At 42.0% G+C, this 18,357-nt stretch overlaps 1 protein-coding gene across 8 annotated transcripts in view; it reads left to right on the top strand.

Moving 5' to 3' along the window:
* Nucleotides 1-18,357, top strand: part of LOC109904603 (nesprin-1) — a 162,521-nt gene that overhangs the window by 9,818 nt on the left and 134,346 nt on the right. For 4 of the 8 annotated variants that reach the window (XR_004202677.1, XR_004202679.1, XR_004202678.1 and 1 more), the window contains exons 1-2: nucleotides 12,796-13,180; nucleotides 14,711-14,772. Coding sequence is in view for 3 of the 8 variants with exons in the window: in XM_031787821.1 (XP_031643681.1) it covers nucleotides 13,102-13,180; nucleotides 14,711-14,772 (141 nt within the window). In the remaining 5 variants the exon portion in view is untranslated. Of the gene's footprint in view, nucleotides 1-12,795; nucleotides 13,181-14,710; nucleotides 14,773-18,357 lie in introns of those variants that run through there. The other 4 variants (XM_031787821.1, XM_031787820.1, XM_031787819.1 and 1 more) reach the window with 2 other exon arrangements.

Below are 18,357 nucleotides of genomic sequence, written 5' to 3'. Positions count from 1 at the left end.
CATCAAACTATTTGGCAATCTATATTGCGCAGTGGTCAATTTGTTGGTCCTTAAATGAAACTGGTATATTTTTTGATTTATCAACATATTTCTTTCACCAATTTTGGTCTATAATGCAAGGCCGACAGACAAGTTCCTTACTTTGTTCCTCTTCCACTTGCCTCTTCCATTTTTGCGGTAATGCTGCAATTAGTTGGTTGTAATTTTGGGTAGAGCAGACATTTCCTTGACATTCCAAATAAAATGGTATATTCTTTGCTCATATAATTTAATAAACAGGTCGCTAGGTGTAGGCAAGACCATAAGCAAATAGGTCAACTGGGGTATGACTAAAGAGGTAATCAGGGTGATTTTTCAACAAGTAGACAGGTATTTTCCTTTCCATGGTAGGAAGATCTTATCTATTTTTGCCAACTTTCTATTGAAATATATTGGAGTGAGATCATTTCTTTCTTTCAGGATATGAATACCGAGTATGTTCACATCCCCGTCAGATCATTTTATTGGTAAACTACACGATAATGTAAAATATGTATTTTTTTGTGATCCAATAAACAATATAATTAACGTCATAATTTGGTTGTAATCCAGAGAGGTTTGAAAAATTATCTAGATCCTCTATGAGGCTGTGGAGGGATCCAAATTGTGGATTTGAAAGAAAACATGAATCATCAGCATAGACTGACGCCTTTGTTTTTAAGCCCTGGATTTTGGACCACTTAATATTATTGTTGGATCTGATTTTAACAGCTAAAATTTCATTGGCAATAATAAATAGATATGCCGAGAGTGGACAACCTTGTTTAACTCCTCTTGACAGTTTAAAACTTTCTGAGAAGTAGCCATTATTTACTATTTTACACATAGGGTTACTATACATAACTTTAACCCATTTTATAAGAGATTTGCCCAAATTGATATATTCCAGGCATTTATATATAAACTCCAGTCATACAGTACTTTATCAAATGCCCATTCAAAGTCAGCTTTGAATACCAGGCCTAGTTTCCCTGATTTGTCATAGTGTTCTGTTGTTTCTAGTACTTGTCTTATATTATCTCCAATGTATCATCCATGTTAAAAACCTGTCTGATTAGGATGTATAATATCCAACAATACCTTTTTAATAATATGCGCCATTCACTGTATTTTCACTGTATTTGCGTTTTACTGTTCCATTGTTTTTTAAATGTCTGATTCTACTGCTTGCATCAGTTACCTGATGTGGAATACAGTTCCATGTAGTCATGGCTCTATGTAGTACTGTGCGCCTCCCATAGTCTGTTCTGGACTTGGGGACTGTGAAGAGACCTTTGGTGGGGAATGCATAGCTGTGTGCAAGTAATTTAAACAGACAGCTCGGTACAGTCAGCTCGGTATATCAGCATTCAACACCTCTTACAAAAACATGTAGTGATGAAGTCAATCTCTCTTAGCTCTTCGTGTACTTTTAAGGGCCAGCCGTGCTGCCCTGTTCTGAGCCAACTGCAATTTTCCTAAATCCCTCTTTGTGGCAACTGACCACACGACTGAACAGTAGTCTAGGTGCGACAAAACTAGGGCCTGTAGGACCTGCCTTGTTGATAGTGTTGTTAAGAAGGCAGAGCAGCGCTTTATTATGGGCAGACTCTTAGCTACTGTTGTGTCAATATGTTTTGACCATGACAGTTTACAATCCAGGGTTACACCAAGCAGTTTAGTCACCTCAACTTCTACATTATTCATTACGAGATGTAGTTGAGGTTTAGGGTTTAGTGAATGATTTCCCAAATAGAATGCTCTTAGTTTTGGAAATATTTAGGACTAACATATTCCTTGGTACCCATTCCGAAACAATCTGCAGCTCTTTGTTAAGTGTCAGTCATTTTAGTTTTTGTAGTAGCTGACATGTATAGTGTTGAGTCTTCAACATACATAGACCCACTGGCTTTACTCAAAACATGTCGTTAGTAAAGATTTACAAAATTAAGGGGCTTAAACAGCTACCCTGGGGAATTCCTGATTCTACCTGGATTATGTTTGAGATGCTTCCATTAATGAACACCCTCTGTGTTCTGTTAGACAAGTAACTCTTTATCCACATTATAGCAGGGGATGTAAAGCCATAACACACACGTTTTTCCAGCAGCAGACTATAATTGTTAATGTCAAAAGCTGCACTGAAGTCTAACATACAGCCCCCACAATAATTCTATCATCAATTTCTCTCAGCAAATCATCAGTAATTTGTTTAAGTACTGTGCTTGTTGAGTGTCCTTCCCTATAAGCGTGCTGAAAGTCTGTTGTCAATTTGTTTACTGTGAAATAGCATTGTATCTGGTCAAACACAATTTTTTCCGAAGGTTTACTAAGGGTTGGTAACAGGCTGACTGGTCGGCTATTTGAGCCAGTAAAGGGGACTTTACTATTCTTGGGTAGCGGAATGACTTTAGCTTCCCTCCAGGCCTGAGGGCACACACTTACTAGTAGGCTTAAATTGAAGATGTGGAAAATAGGAGTGGCATTATCGTCCGCTATTATCGTCAGTAGTTTTCCATCCAGATTGTCAGACCCCGGTGGCTTGTCAATGTTGATAGACAGCAATACCTATTTCACCTTTTCCACACTGACTTTACGGAATTCAAAAGTATAATTCTTGTCTTTCATAATTTGGTCAGATACTGTATACTTGGATGTGTAGTGTCAGTGTTTGTTGCTGGCATGTCATCCCTAAGTTAGCTTATCTTGCCAATGAAAAAGTCATTAATGTAGTTGGCAATATCAGTGGGGTTTGTGATGGTTGAGCCATCTCATTCAATGAATGGAGCAGAGTTTGCCCTTTTTCCCAAAATGTCATTTAAGGTGCTCCAAAGCTTTTTACTATCATTATTTATATCATTTGTTTTTGTTTCCTTGTGTAATTTATTTTTATTTAGTTTAGTCACATGATTTCTTAATTTGCAGTATGTTTGCCAATCAGTTAGGCTGCCAGACTTTTGCCTCATCCATCTCAACCATTCAAATGTTCAATTCCTCATCAATCCAAAGGGATTTAACTGTTTTACAGTCATTTTCATAATACGTGTGTGCTTATTAGTAACTGGAATAAGCAATTTCATAAATTACACACCACAGACCAGAAAATATTATTTGCGTCATCAACATATGAATCACTACAAAACGTATTGTATGACTTCTTATACACTACGTTAGGCCCAGCCTCTGGAACGTTGGTTTTCCTAGATATAACTACTATATTGTGATAACTACATCCTACAGATTTGGATACTGCTTTAAAGCAAATTTCTGCAGCGTTAGTAAAGATGTAATCATTACATGTTAATGATTTTATTATTGTGCTGTTTGTAAATACCCTGGTAGGTTTGACTGACAACCTAAACCAGGTTGCAGGCACTGGTTACAGTTTCTTGAGTGGGCAGCTTGATGAGAACCAGTCAATATTTAAATCACCCAGAAAATATACTTCATGTTCATGTTATCACATACATTATCAAGCATTTCACACATATTATCCAGATACTGTAGGCTACAACGCTACAGCACCATGTGAAGTAATACCAGGATTTATCATTTAGTCTGCCCAGCTTCAGTCGTGGTTAAAAAGTTAGTGCTTCCTGTGCCAACATAAATTCTCTGTCACTTGCCTCTGTGAAACATTTAGACTCAGATATTGAGACTGCGTACCATTTACACACTAAGAGAGGCTGCCTGCCTTCGCCTGAAACATGTTTGTGAATGGTTAAAGAATTAGTATTTCAATTGAACCTTCATAGTGCTTCCCATTTAATTTAATCCAAACATTTAGCAGGATCATTGAATTAGGTTAGACTAGAGCACCGTAGAATCCACCCAGGCCAACAGATCCTCCACTTTATAAGGAGGGTGAAGGTGACACCCAGTCTCCTCTGATGTTCTCATGTTATCACTGACTTTTACTGCCAGGAGAGATGGGAGAGGAGAATGGTGTGCATGACTAGCCCAGATGCTCTCGGTTTCAGAATGACTGAGTCATTGTGGTTTCCGCTTTTATAGCTAGTGATGGTGTGTCTGGTCTGAGGAGGATGTGAAGAAACACTGCCAGTGAACGGTTTGTGGTGGGCATGTCGCGTGTGATCCCTACCCTCCCTCACAGGAAGCACAGTGATAGGCATAGAGAGAACCCAACAGACCTCATTCTGGTCCGTCACAATCAGCATTAGCACAAACATATATGCAGTTTGTTCTAAGGATGTGTGAAGTGGCACTGACATGTATCTATGTATATAACTCTGTTGCCTTTTCTGAACAGGCATGTTTTCTGTTACATTATTGTTCATTTATGAGGAAAGTTTTGCAGGCTATAGGCAGGATATGTAGGCTCACGTCTCCTCTGTACCTGTAAGAGAGTGGTGATTATTCTCTGTCTCCAGCCATGAGATTATATCGGTCTGGAAACTGTTAGCTGATCATAAAGTCTGTGATCTGTGCCCTGATTGCACCTACTGTACTGGCAGCTGCTGCTGACACTGTTTCCCTCTCTCTCTCTCTCTCTCTCTCTCTCTCTGTCTGTCCCTCTGTCTCTCTCTCTCTGTCTGTCTCTCTCCGTCTCCGTCTCTGTCTCTGTCTCTGTCTCTCTCTGTCTCCCTCTCCATCTCTCTCTCTCTCTCTCTCTCTCTCTCTCTCTCTCTCTCTCTCTCTCTCAATTCAATTCAATTCAATTCAAGGGCTTTATTGGCATGGGAAACATGTGTTAACATTGCCAAAGCAAGTGAGGTAGATAATATACAAAAGTGAAATAAACAATAAAAATTAACAGTAAACATTACACATACAGAAGTTTCAAAACAATAAAGACATTACAAATGTCATATTATATATATATACAGTGTTTTAACAATGTCTCTCTCTCTCTCTCTCTCTCTCTCTCTCTCTCTCTCTCTCTCGCTCTCTCTCTCTTTGTCTGTCTCTTTCTCTCTCTCTCTCTCTCTCGCTCTCTCTGTCTGTCTGTCTCTCTCTCTCTTGATTTACTAATTTCTGTCATTTGAAAGCTAAACACCAGATGTCCCTGTTTCCTGTGTAATTTCAGATGTCTTATCAAACTTACCTTGCTGAAGTCCAAGTGCTGAATTGGTTCAAGCCCTCTAACCCTATATCATTATTCTATGCTTGTCAGAACTACAAAGTTCTGTTGCTCTCAGTTAAAGGGAGCAACAGAGGGAGTGGGCTTCAACAGTGGTCCCTGGTGATCTGACTTCACAGCCTTTTCTGTCTAGACAGACAGCAATTTCTTAAACTACATGATATATTCTGATCAACTGGCTTGTTTTTGTGTCAGGAAACTAAATACCACACAAATCAGATAATATACAGTTGAAGTCGGAAGTTTACATACAGCTTAGCCAAATACATTTAAACTCATTTTTTCACAATTCCTGACATTTAATCCTAGTAAAAAGTCTGTCCTGTCTTAGGGCAATTAGGATCACCACTTTATTTTAAGAATGTGAAATGTGAGAATAATAGTAGAGGGAATTATTTACTTCAGCTTTTATTTCTTTCATCACATTCCCAGTGGGTCAGAAGTTTACATACACTCAATTAGTATTTGGTAGCATTGCCTTTAAATGGTTTAACTTGGGTCAAACGTTTCGGTTAGCCTTCCACAAGCTTCCCACAAGAAGTTGGGTGAATTGTGGCCCATTCCTCCTGTCAGAGCTGGTTTGTAGGCCTTGCTCGCACACGCTTTTTCAGTTCTGCCCAAACATTTTCTATAGGATTGATGTCAGGGCTTTGTGATGGCCACTCCAAGACCTTGACTTTGTTGTCCTTAAGCCATTTTTCCACAACTTTGGAAGTATGCTTGGGGTCATTATCCATTTGGAAAACCCATTTGCGACCAAGCTTTAACTTCCTGACTGATGTCTTGAGATGTTGCTTCATTATAGCCAGATCATTTTCCTTTCTCATGCTGCCATCTATTTTGTGAAGTGCACCAGTCCCTCCTGTAGCAATGCACCCCCACAACATGATGCTGCCACCCCCGTGCTTCATGGTTGGGATGGTGTTCTTTGGCTTGCAAGCCTCCTCTTTCTTCCTCCAAACATAACGATGGTCATTATGGCCAAACAGTTCTATTTTTGTTTCAACAGACCAGAGGACATTTCTCCAAAAAGTATGATCTTTGTCCTTATTTGCAGTTGCAAACCGTGATCTGGCTTTTTTATGACGGTTTTGGAGCAGTGGCTTCTTCCTTGCTGAGTGGCCTTTCAGGTTATGTTGATATAATACTTGTTTTACTGTGGATATAGATACTTTTGTACCTGTTTCCTCCAGCATCTTCACATGGTCCTTTGCTGTTGTTCTGGGATTGATTTGCACTTTTCTCACCAAAGTACGTTCATCTCTAGGAGACAGAACGCGTCTCCTTCCTGAGCGCCATGATGGCTGCATGGTACCATGGTGTTTATACATGCGTACTATTGTTTGTACAGATGAACGTGGTACCTTCAGGTGGTTGGAAATTGCTCCCAAGGATGAACCAGACTTGTGGAGGTCTACCATTTTTTTCTGAGGTCTTGGTTGATTTCTTTTGATTTTCCCATGATGTAAAGCAAATAAGCACTGAGTTTGAAGGTAGGCATTGAAACACATCAACATGTACACCTCCTTTTGACTGAAATGATGTCAATTAGCCTATCAGAAGCTTTTAAAGCCATGACATTATTTTCTGGATTTTTCCAAACTGTTTAAAGGCACAGTCAACTTAGTGTATGTAAACTTCTGACCCACTGAAATTGTGATACAGTGAATTGTAAGTGAAATTATTTATTATTTCTAGACGACCAATTCTCATAGCTTTTAGCCGTACCATTATCCTACTCCTCCTCTGTTCCTCTGGTGATGTAGAGGTGAATGCAGGTCCTGCAGTGCCTAGCTCCACTCCTATTCCCCAAGCGCTCTCTTTTGATGACTTCTGTAACCGTAATAGCCTTGATTTCATGCATGTTAACATTAGAAGCCTCCTCCCTAAGTTTGTTCTAGCCGTGTATGAATCCTGTCTTAGGAAGACCACCAAAAATTCTAAAATCTCCACCCCTAACTACAACATTTTCAGACAAGATAGAACAGCCAAAGGGGGAAGTGTTGTAATCTACTGCAAAGATAGCCTGCAGAGTTCTGTCCGACTATCCAGGTCAGTACCCAAACAATTTGAACTTCTACTTTTAAAAATCCACCTCTCTAAAAACAAGTCTCTCACCGTTGCAGCCTGCTATAGACCACCCGCTGCCACCAGCTGTGCTCTGGACACCATATGTGAACTGATTGCCCCCCATCTATCTTCAGAGCTCTTGCTGCTAGGCGACCTAAACTGGAACATGCTTAACACCCCAGCCATCCCACAATCTAAGCTTGATGCCCTCAATCTCACACAAATTATCAATAAACCTACCAGGTACCACCCCAAAGCCGTAAACACGGGCAACCTCATAGATATCATCCTAACCAACTTGCCCTCTAAATACACCTCTGCTGTTTTCAACCAATATCTCAGCAATCACTGCCTCATTGCCTGCATCCGTAATGGGTCAGAGGTCAATGGGTCAGAGGACCTCCACTCATCACTGTCAAACGCTCCCTGAAACACTTCAGCGAGCAGGCCTTTCTAATCGACCTGGCCGGGGTATCCTGGAAGGATATTGATCTCATCCCGTCAGTAGAGGATGCCTGGTTATAAAAAAAATGCCTTCCTCACCATCTTAAATAAGCATGCCCCATTCAAGAAATTTAGAACCAGGAACAGATATAGCCCTTGCTTCTCTCCAGACCTGACTGCCCTTACCCAACACAAAAACATCCTGTGGCGTTCTGCATTAGCATCGAACAGCCCCCCTGATATGCAACTTTTCAGGGAAGCTAGAAACCAATATACGCAGGCAGATAGAAATGTCAAGGCTAGCTTTTTCTAGCAGAAATTTTCTTCCTGCAACACAAACTCAAAAACATTCTGGGACACTGTAAAGTCCATGGAGAATAAGAATACCTCCTCTCAGCTGCCCACTGCACTGAGGATAGGAAACACTGTCACCACTGATGAATCCACTATAATTGAAAATTTCAATAAGAATTTTTCTACGGCTGGCCATGCTTTCCACTTGGCTACCCCTACCCCGGTCAACAGCACTGCACCCCCCACAGCAACTTGCCCAAGCCTTCCCCATTTCTCCTCCTCCCAAATCCAGTCAGCTGATGTTCTGAAAGAGCTGCAAAATCTGGACCCCTACAAATCAGCCGGGCTAGACAATCTGGACCCTTTCTTTCTAAAATTATCTGCCAAAATTGTTGCAACCCCTATTACTAGCCTGTTCAACCTCTCATTCGTGTCGTCTGAGATCCCAAAGATTGGAAAGCAGCTGCGGTCATCCCCCTCTTCAAAGGCGGGGACACTCTTGACCCAAACTGCTACATACCTATATCTATCCTACCCTGCCGTTCTAAGGTCTTCGAGTTGATCATGGGTGCACCTCAGCCACGCTCAAGGTCCTAAACGATATCTTAACCGCCATCGATAAGAAACAATACTGTGCAGCCGTATTCATTGACCTGCCCAAGGCATTCGACTCTGTCAATCACCACATCCTCATCGGCAGGCTCGATAGCCTTGGTTTCTCAAATGATTGCCTCGCCTACTACAAATACCTAGGAGTCTGGTTAGACTGTAAACTCTCCTTCCAGACTCACATCAAACATCTCCAATCCAAAGTTAAATCTAGAATTGGCTTCCTATTTCGCAACAAAGCATCCTTCACTCATGCTGCCAAACATACCCTTGTAAAACTGACCATCCTACCCATCATCAACTTCGGCGATGTCATTTACAAAATAGCCTCCAATACCTTACTCAATAAATTGGATGCAGTCTATCACAATGCCATCCGTTTTGTCACCAATGCCCAATATACTACCCACCACTGCGACCTGTACGCTCTCTGGCCCTCGCTTCATACTCGTCGCCAAACCCACTGGCTCCAGGCCATCTACAAGACCCTGCTAGGTAAAGTCCCCCCTTATCTCAGCTCGCTGGTCACCATAGCAGCACCCACCTGTAGCACGCTCTCCAGCAGGTATATCTCTTTGGTCACCCCCAAAACCAATTCTTCCTTTGGCCGCCTCTTCTTCCAGTTCTCTGCTGCCAATGACTGGAACGAACTACAAAAATCTCTGAAACTGGAAACACTTATCTCCCTCACTAGCTTTAAGCACCAGCTGTCAGAGCAGCTCACAGATTACTGCACCTGTACATAGCCCGTCTATAATTTAGCCCAAACAACTACCTCTCCCCCTACTGTATTTATTTATTTTGCTCCTTTGCACCCCATTATTTCTCTACGTTGCACATTCTTCCACTGCAAATCTACAAATCCAGTGTTTTACTTGCTATATTGTATTTACTTCCCCACCATGGCCTTTTTTTGCCTTTACCTCCCTTATCTCACCTCATTTGCTCACATTGTATATAGACTTGTTTTTCTACTGTATTATTGAGTGTATGTTTGTTTTACTCCATGTGTAACTCTGTGTTGTTGTATGTGTCGAACTGCTTTGCTTTATCTTGGCCAGGTCGCAGTTGTAAATGGCAACTTGTTCTCAACTTGCCTACCTGGTTAAATAAAGGTGAAATAAAATATAAAAAATACAGATTGCTAATACCATTCTGTTGCCCCATGCTGTTGTATTGTAGCATGTTGTTAATACTATTCTGTTGCCACATGCTGGGGTATTGTAGCATGTTGTTAATACCATTCTGTTGCCCCATGCTGTTGTATTGTAGCATGTTGTTAATACCATTCTGTTGCCCCATGCTGTTGTATTGTAGCATGTTGTTAATACCATTCTGTTGCCCCATGCTGTTGTATTGTAGCATGTTGTTAATACCATTCTGTTGCCCCATGCTGTTGTATTGTAGCATGTTGTTAATACCATTCTGTTGCCCCATGCTGTTGTATTGTAGCATGTTGTTAATACCATTCTGTTGCCCCATGCTGTTGTATTGTAGCATGTTGTTAATACCATTCTGTTGCCCCATGCTGTTGTATTGTAGCATGTTGTTAATACCATTCTGTTGCCCCATGCTGTTGTATTGTAGCATGTTGTTAATACCATTCTGTTGCCCCATGCTGTTGTATTGTAGCATGTTGTTAATACCATTCTGTTGCCCCATGCTGTTGTATTGTAGCATGTTGTTAATACCATTCTGTTGCCCCATGCTGTTGTATTGTAGCATGTTGTTAATACCATTCTGTTGCCCCATGCTGGGGTATTGTAGCATGTTGTTAATACCATTCTGTTGCCCCATGCTGTTGTATTGTAGCATGTTGTTAATACTATTCTGTTGCCCCATGCTGTTGTATTGTAGCATGTTGTTAATACCATTCTGTTGCCCCATGCTGGGGTATTGTAGCATGTTGTTAATACCATTCTGTTGCCCCATGCTGGGGTATTGTAGCATGTTGTTAATACCATTCTGTTGCCCCATGCTGTTGTATTGTAGCATGTTGTTAATACTTTTCTGTTGCCCCATGCTGGGGTATTGTAGCATGTTGTTAATACCATTCTGTTGCCCCATGCTGTTGTATTGTAGCATGTTGTTAATACTTTTCTGTTGCCCCATGCTGGGGTATTGTAGCATGTTGTTAATACCATTCTGTTGCCCCATGCTGTTGTATTGTAGCATGTTGTTAATACCATTCTGTTGCCCCATGCTGTTGTATTGTAGCATGTTGTTAATACCATTCTGTTGCCCCATGCTGTTGTATTGTAGCATGTTGTTAATACCATTCTGTTGCCCCATGCTGTTGTATTGTAGCATGTTGTTAATACCATTCTGTTGCCCCATGCTGTTGTATTGTAGCATGTTGTTAATACCATTCTGTTGCCCCATGCTGTTGTATTGTAGCATGTTGTTAATACCATTCTGTTGCCCCATGCTGTTGTATTGTAGCATGTTGTTAATACCATTCTGTTGCCCCATGCTGTTGTATTGTAGCATGTTGTTAATACCATTCTGTTGCCCCATGCTGTTGTATTGTAGCATGTTGTTAATACCATTCTGTTGCCCCATGCTGTTGTATTGTAGCATGTTGTTAATACCATTCTGTTGCCCCATGCTGTTGTATTGTAGCATGTTGTTAATACTTTTCTGTTGCCCCATGCTGTTGTATTGTAGCATGTTGTTAATACCATTCTGTTGCCCCATGCTGTTGTATTGTAGCATGTTGTTAATACCATTCTGTTGCCCCATGCTGTTGTATTGTAGCATGTTGTTAATACCATTCTGTTGCCCCATGCTGTTGTATTGTAGCATGTTGTTAATACCATTCTGTTGCCCCATGCTGTTGTATTGTAGCATGTTGTTAATACCATTCTGTTGCCCCAAGCTGTTGTATTGTAGCATGTTGTTAATACCATTCTGTTGCCCCATGCTGTTGTATTGTAGCATGTTGTTAATACCATTCTGTTGCCCCATGCTGTTGTATTGTAGCATGTTGTTAATACCATTCTGTTGCCCCATGCTGTTGTATTGTAGCATGTTGTTAATACCATTCTGTTGCCCCATGCTGTTGTATTGTAGCATGTTGTTAATACCATTCTGTTGCCCCATGCTGTTGTATTGTAGCATGTTGTTAATACTATTCTGTTGCCCCATGTTGTATTGTAGCATGTTGTTAATACTTTTCTGTTGCCCCATGCTGGGTTATTGTAGCATGTTGTTAATACTATTCTGTTGCCCCATGCTGGGGTATTGTAGCATGTTGTTAATACTTTTCTGTTGCCCCATGCTGGGGTATTGTAGCATGTTGTTAATAATATTCTGTTGCCCCATGCTGGGGTATTGTAGCATGTTGTTAATACTATTCTGTTAACCCATGCTGGGGTATTGTAGCATGTTGTTAATACTATTCTGTTGCCCCATGCTGGGGTATTGTAATAGGTTGTTAATACTTTTCTGTTGCCCCATGCTGGGGTATTGTAGCATGTTGTTAATACTATTCTGTTGCCCCATGCTGGGGTATTGTAGCATGTTGTTAATACTATTCTGTTGCCCCATGCATACACACAAGCACGAACAAGCACACACATACAGTACACAATCACACACACACACACACCCTCCCACTACACACACACACACACACACACACACACACACACACACACACACACACACACACACACACACACACACACACACACACACACACACACCCTTCCTCCCTCCCTGCTTAAATGGGGGATAATGCAGCAAAGGCAGCCTGCGACATCACTGCCTCCCTGATTGGTTGAGCAGTGCTCCAGGCTGATCCCTCCTGCTCCTGTCTTGGATGGATGCTGCTGCTCGAGGGAGGCGGGGCTACTGGGAGGCAGGGTTACTGGGCGGCAGGGAGGCGGGACTACTACGAGGCAGGGAGGCTGGCAGTGTAGAGGAGGCTGGGCTGTGCACACATCACATGCATTATACATGACTTCCACACAACACAAGCGTGGCTCCTGTCCTCTGGATCATGGGAGAATAACAGGAAGAGGAGGGAAGGATGGGATGATGGGAAATATCGTAAATATTTGCCTCTGTTAGAGGGGTTTCCACTGCTTGCTCTGGTCTGTGTGTGTGTGTGTGTGTGTGTGTGTTTGTGTGTGTGAGTGTGTGTCTGTGTGTCTGTGTGTGTGTGTGTGTGTGGTCAGGGTGTGTGTGGTCGGGGTGCGTGTGTGTGTGTGTGTGTGTGCGTGTGTGTGTGTGTGTGTGTGTGTGTGTGTGTGTGTGTGTCGGGAGTAGGAAGGGATTGAGGCTGCGTTCCTGCAGCTAACCCCCAGCAGCTCAGCTCTGTGTTGTCACCGGGAAACAAGCGACCATCCAGGCTGAGGCAGCCCAGATCTGTTCTGCTTCCTGTCTGAAATAAAAGGGAAAGGACCAGCTGTGGTTCCCCCTCTTTCCTCGGTTTCTTTTTCCACTGTGGATGGACTGTCATCCTCTGCTTAGACAAACAGACAGATAGACAGACAGAGGCTCACAACAAGCTCACTATGTGAAGGGCATAAGGAGGGAGGTGGCGAGCATGTGACTGGAGAATGGCTCACTATAAGGATGTAACTGTCAAAAAGAGCTCTTCTCTTAACTTGGTGACGGGATTCTTTCAGTATCTCCGTGGTAAGTAGGCCGACAGCAGCGTTTTATATAGATCATCGCTGCATCCCATTCTCTCAGGATTTAGATAGAAAACAACAAGGAAACCTGCCTTTGATTGTGGCTTATATGTAGGTGAACTAGATGAGCCAGATGTTGCATGATAGTGTGTTGTTAGTCTGGCCCTGTTCTCCTGCAGCAAATGACCAGGCAGTATATTTCAAATGCGAATTTAAAAAAAATGGCCACTGTGTGTGTCCAGTGTTGTTCAACCTACCGGCAGACATGTCACTGTATCTATCTATGTCACCCTTCTTTTCTATGACAGCGACAGAAGTTGGATCCACAAAACAGATGTTTTGTTTTGTGTGAAAGCAGAAGTGCATTATGCATGAGACACAGAGTCTGTCTGCAGTTATTATCCCCAACCAAGCACTCCATAAAGGGCTTGGTTGGGGGTGACCTGAAAGGGCACGCATGTCGTTATTGGTGGATTGGGCACTGAGCAGTGAGTCTGCAAGAATAGAAATCTCTTCTCCTTATGACCTCATAGTGTTAAGATGCAAGCAAGCTCCTGTCAAAATCTATTGGGCATGATTCGATTCTATGTATATACTGTTTTTAACTGTAAGAGAAATGACAGTATTATTGTGAAGTTTAAGTGCATCTTTGGTCATTTTTTCACATGTCCCGTTCTTGATCTGTTAGGTCTTGAACTACAATGAGTGTCCAAAACATTAAGAACACCTTCCTAATATTGAGTTGCACCCCCTTTTGCCCTCACAACAGCCTCAAGTCATTGGGCATGGACTCTACAAGGTATTGAAAGTGTTCCACAGGGATGCTGGCCCATGTTGACTCCAATGCTTCCCACAGTTGTGTCAAGTTGGCTTGATGTCGTGTGAGTAGTGGACCATTCTTGATACACACAGGAAACTGTTGAGCGTGAAAAACCCAGCAGCGTTGCAGTTCTTGAACCTGTCTCCTCCCCTTCATCTACACCGATTGAAGTGGATTTAACCTGTGACATCAATAAGGGATCATAGCTTTCACCTGGATTCACCTAGTTAGTCTATGTCATGGAAAGAGCAGGTGTTCCTAATGTTTTGTCCACTCAGAGTCTAGTTGTGTTGAAGAATTCTCCACTGCATATTTTCCTCTCGTTTGCAATTGTAATGGACACTACTCACTACTCGATTAAATATTCACACTGTTTGTGAATGCACTTACTTTAACAGGCTACATGAAGCATTGGGAACAGAGAATATACTGTAGCATGAAACAGGGGTGGCAGCAGTGGGTGTAAGCGGACTAACCGGTGTCTGTGTGACATCATGACAATGTTCCGTGACATCGTGACAATGTTCTGTGACATCATGACAATGTTCTGTGTGATCGTGACAATGTTCTGTGACATCGTAACAATGTTATGTGACATTGTGACAATGTTATGTGACATCATGACAATGTTCTATGAGATCGTGACAATGTTCTGTGACATCGTGACAATGTTCTGTGACATCATGACAATGTTCTGTTCCACTTTTATTACAGATGAGCAAGAAGCAGTACAGAAGAGGACTTTTACTAAATGGATCAATTCCCACTTGACAAAGGTAAGAGGATATGACTTTTATTTTTCTCCTTGTGCTTCTCTCACAACACTTTATAAGACATGTGTAGCCTATGATGGGCTATTATGACACCCACAGCTTCCATTTTCGGTATAAGAGCTGAGATTTTGAGATAATGTTATTTCAACGGTATAATCACTGAGATACAACAATTTTATCACTATGGTAATAATTATATCCTGAATATTAACCTGATCATGGTGTAATGTCTGTAACTGCCAGTCTTATAGCCTCTCTATGGACAGTGGCATTTCATTTCATGTGTGAACTGAGATTGGATTGTTGTCATCCAATCATAATGATTCTGAGAGGCTCCGTTACATTGAATCGGTTTTAATCACTTATAATGTCCGAGGTTTTAGGTACCTTATGTTCATATGGAAACTACAGCTTGATTGAGGTCATGATAGGTTCCTAACATTTGGAGATATATTTATCATGATCTGTTTGAATTGTGTGACAGTAGTTACTGAGTTGTTTGTGGAATTCAGTATCAGTCCTGTAGAGTTATTTTAATTGTGAATACTGTTACTGAAGATGAGTATATTGGGTTGTCACAACAACATTGGAACCAGTGGGTTGTCACAACACCATGTTGGGTTGTCACAACAACATCGGAACCAGAGGAGAGTCAGACAGTGAAAGTAAATATGACTCAGTGCAGAGATCCCTGTGTTGCTCAGTTTCTGAGCAGGCCACAGTGGGCCTGCAGTATGTCTTACTGAGTCAATGTGATCCGAACAGTCAAGATGAGGAGAAAGGAATAGTGTGTGTGTGTGTGTGTGTCCATGGCTTGGTTTGGCAGGCAGGGAGAGTGCAGCAGCACGGTGTAGATGGAGAGTGTGAGATGGGAGGAGCTTGTCTCTGAAGGAAGCAGTCAGTCTGCTCCTAAAGCCCAGGTGGCAGTTCAGCTCCTTAACACTATAAACACTCTCATAATGACCTATAACCATTGTTACAAACACATATCATGGCCATTCATCATAAGGCTGTCCCGGACCAAAACAAATATTGGAGTCATCTGTTCTTTCAACCAATCGATTGGTCAACATTTTTAAGTGTGTATTTTTCCCTATATAGACACACACTATGTGTTTTAATCAAATCAACTATATGTAGGCTTCTGAGTTTGTCTGATGCTTTAAGAACACTGTGATTAAATAATTAAGACACATACATGACTCAAGAGGGATCCAGAGATCAAGATAGCCAGTTGAAAATTAAACTGTTCTGGACCCTCTTCCTGCTGCTGCTACTGGCCTTCGCAGATTCTGCAGTTACACTCTAATTAGGCTACACCAGGGGTCGGCAACCTTTTCCATTTGGAGTACCAGTTTATCTTACCATTTCTACTGATCTGCGTGCCAGTTATGGTTTTTATATGCACATTTTCGTGGAAGAGTTTAATTTAATTTATAATAAAGTCTTAGTATCTCAAAATCATTATCATGTGGTTAATCAAAATTCTCAAAGTAACTTCTATTACCATTGCCAACCTATTACCATTGCCAACTATATAAAAATATGCCTACATAAATAAAGCCAACAAGTAAAAATATCATATAAATCACATTGGCTACACATGGACTGTCGGCAAGGAACTTGAAACATTGTATCAACTATTAACTTGGGTCTGGCCTGAAGCTCTTGCTAGCCTATTTCATGACTTTTACACCAGATCAGAGAATGACATTTCCCCCCCCCCTCCCTTTCACACTGAGTAGTTACTGAAAGAGACCTGGACCTTTCAAATAGGCTACGTTGAAGAACTATTGTCATTCTCAATGGATGTAAAAACAGACTTTGTTTACTTGCTGTTTGAGGTGAAGAAAACATTACTTTGAGAAGTTCCACAAGGGGTTGTGAGTTAAGATGATCAGAAATACTATCAGATCTCCAAATGGGCACATTTATAGGTCTACATTTGCACACAGGCTAGGTAGCCTAGGCCTACTTCTATGTGTGATTACAGGTGTGCGTCCTCACTCAACATTGACAGGAGCACTGCAAACAAACAACAATTAATAAATTGACATCTCCTAAATGGAATGAAATAAACCAAAACGTTTTCCTCAAATCAAATCAAACTTTATTTGTCATATGCGCCGAATAAGTGTAGACCTTATTGTGAAATGCTTACTTACAAGCCCTTAACCAACAGTGCAGTTCAAGAAGTGTAGCCTAGGTTGTGGCTCTGCAAACAACGTGTCCACTCCAACAAAGAGAGTGGTAAATTACTGTAATAATAATATATTGAATGCATTAACAGAAATTACCAGAACCAAACACAAACATTGTAGATTAGAAATTATGAGAATTAACGGTAAGTTTACTACTGGTGCTACTGGTGTGCCATCCCATCTGTGGCCTCCACAATGGATTAGTCCGCTGAGACAGGTGTGAATCAGTCAGGTGACTCCTGTACCATAAAATATACTGCTCGACATCTTGGTCTACCGACAGCCTATTGAACAAACAATCGACCAGTCGACTAAATGGGGTCAGACCTAATCATCGTCATCATGACTGTGTTCATAATGCTTTACAGATTATGGGCTTAATAGAAAGTGTTAGGGCGTACCATGTTTTCTTACTGTATTTTAAGCAGCCAGGTTTTGCTGGCTCAGAAGCTTTAGGTGACACAGCACATTGGGCTGCTGCTTGGTCAGGGCGCACAGATAAAGCAACACATTGGGCTGCTGCTTGGTCAGGGCGCAGAGATGAAGCAACACATTGGGCTGCTGCTTGGTCAGGGCGCACAGGTAAAGCAACACATTGGGCTACTGCTTGGTCAGGGCGCACAGATAAAGCAACACATTGGGCTGCTGCTTGGTCAGTGCGCAGAGATAAAGCAACACATTGGGCTGCTGCTTGGTCAGGGCGCACAGATAAAGCAACACATTGGGCTGCTGCTTGGTCAGGGCGCACAGATAAAGCAGCACATTGGGCTACTGCTTGGTCAGGGCGCACAGATAAAGCAACACTTTGGGCTGCTGCTTGGTCAGGGCGCACAGATAAAGCAACACATTGGGCTACTGCTTGGTCAGGGCGCACAGATAAAGCAACACATTGGGCTGCTGCTTGGTCAGGGCGCACAGATAAAGCAACACATTGGGCTGCTGCTTGGTCAGGGCGCACAGATAAAGCAGCACATTGGGCTACTGCTTGGTCAGGGCACACAGATAAAGCAACACATTGGGCTACTGCTTGGTCAGGGCGCACAGATAAAGCAACACATTGGGCTACTGCTTGGTCAGGGCGCACAGATAAAGCAACACATTGGGCTACTGCTTGGTCAGGGCGCACAGATAAAGCAACACATTGGGCTGCTGCTTGGTCAGAGCGCACAGATAAAGCAACACATTGGGCTGCTGCTTGGTCAGAGCGCACAGATAAAGCAACACATTGGGCTGCTGCTTGGTCAGGGCGCAGAGATTTGTCTTTTGTTCTGTCAGATCTGTCTGTCTGTCCGTCCGTCCGTCCTTCCGTCTGTCTATCTATCTATTTATCTATCAATTACATTTCAATTTCAATTTAAGGAGCTTTATTGGCATGGGAAACATTGCC

Source organism: Oncorhynchus kisutch, linkage group LG14, assembly GCF_002021735.2.
Source record: "Oncorhynchus kisutch isolate 150728-3 linkage group LG14, Okis_V2, whole genome shotgun sequence".
Lineage (NCBI taxonomy): Eukaryota > Metazoa > Chordata > Actinopteri > Salmoniformes > Salmonidae > Oncorhynchus > Oncorhynchus kisutch.
The sequence above is the reverse complement of the archived record's forward strand: the minus strand, read 5'-3'. Positions and strand labels throughout refer to the sequence as shown.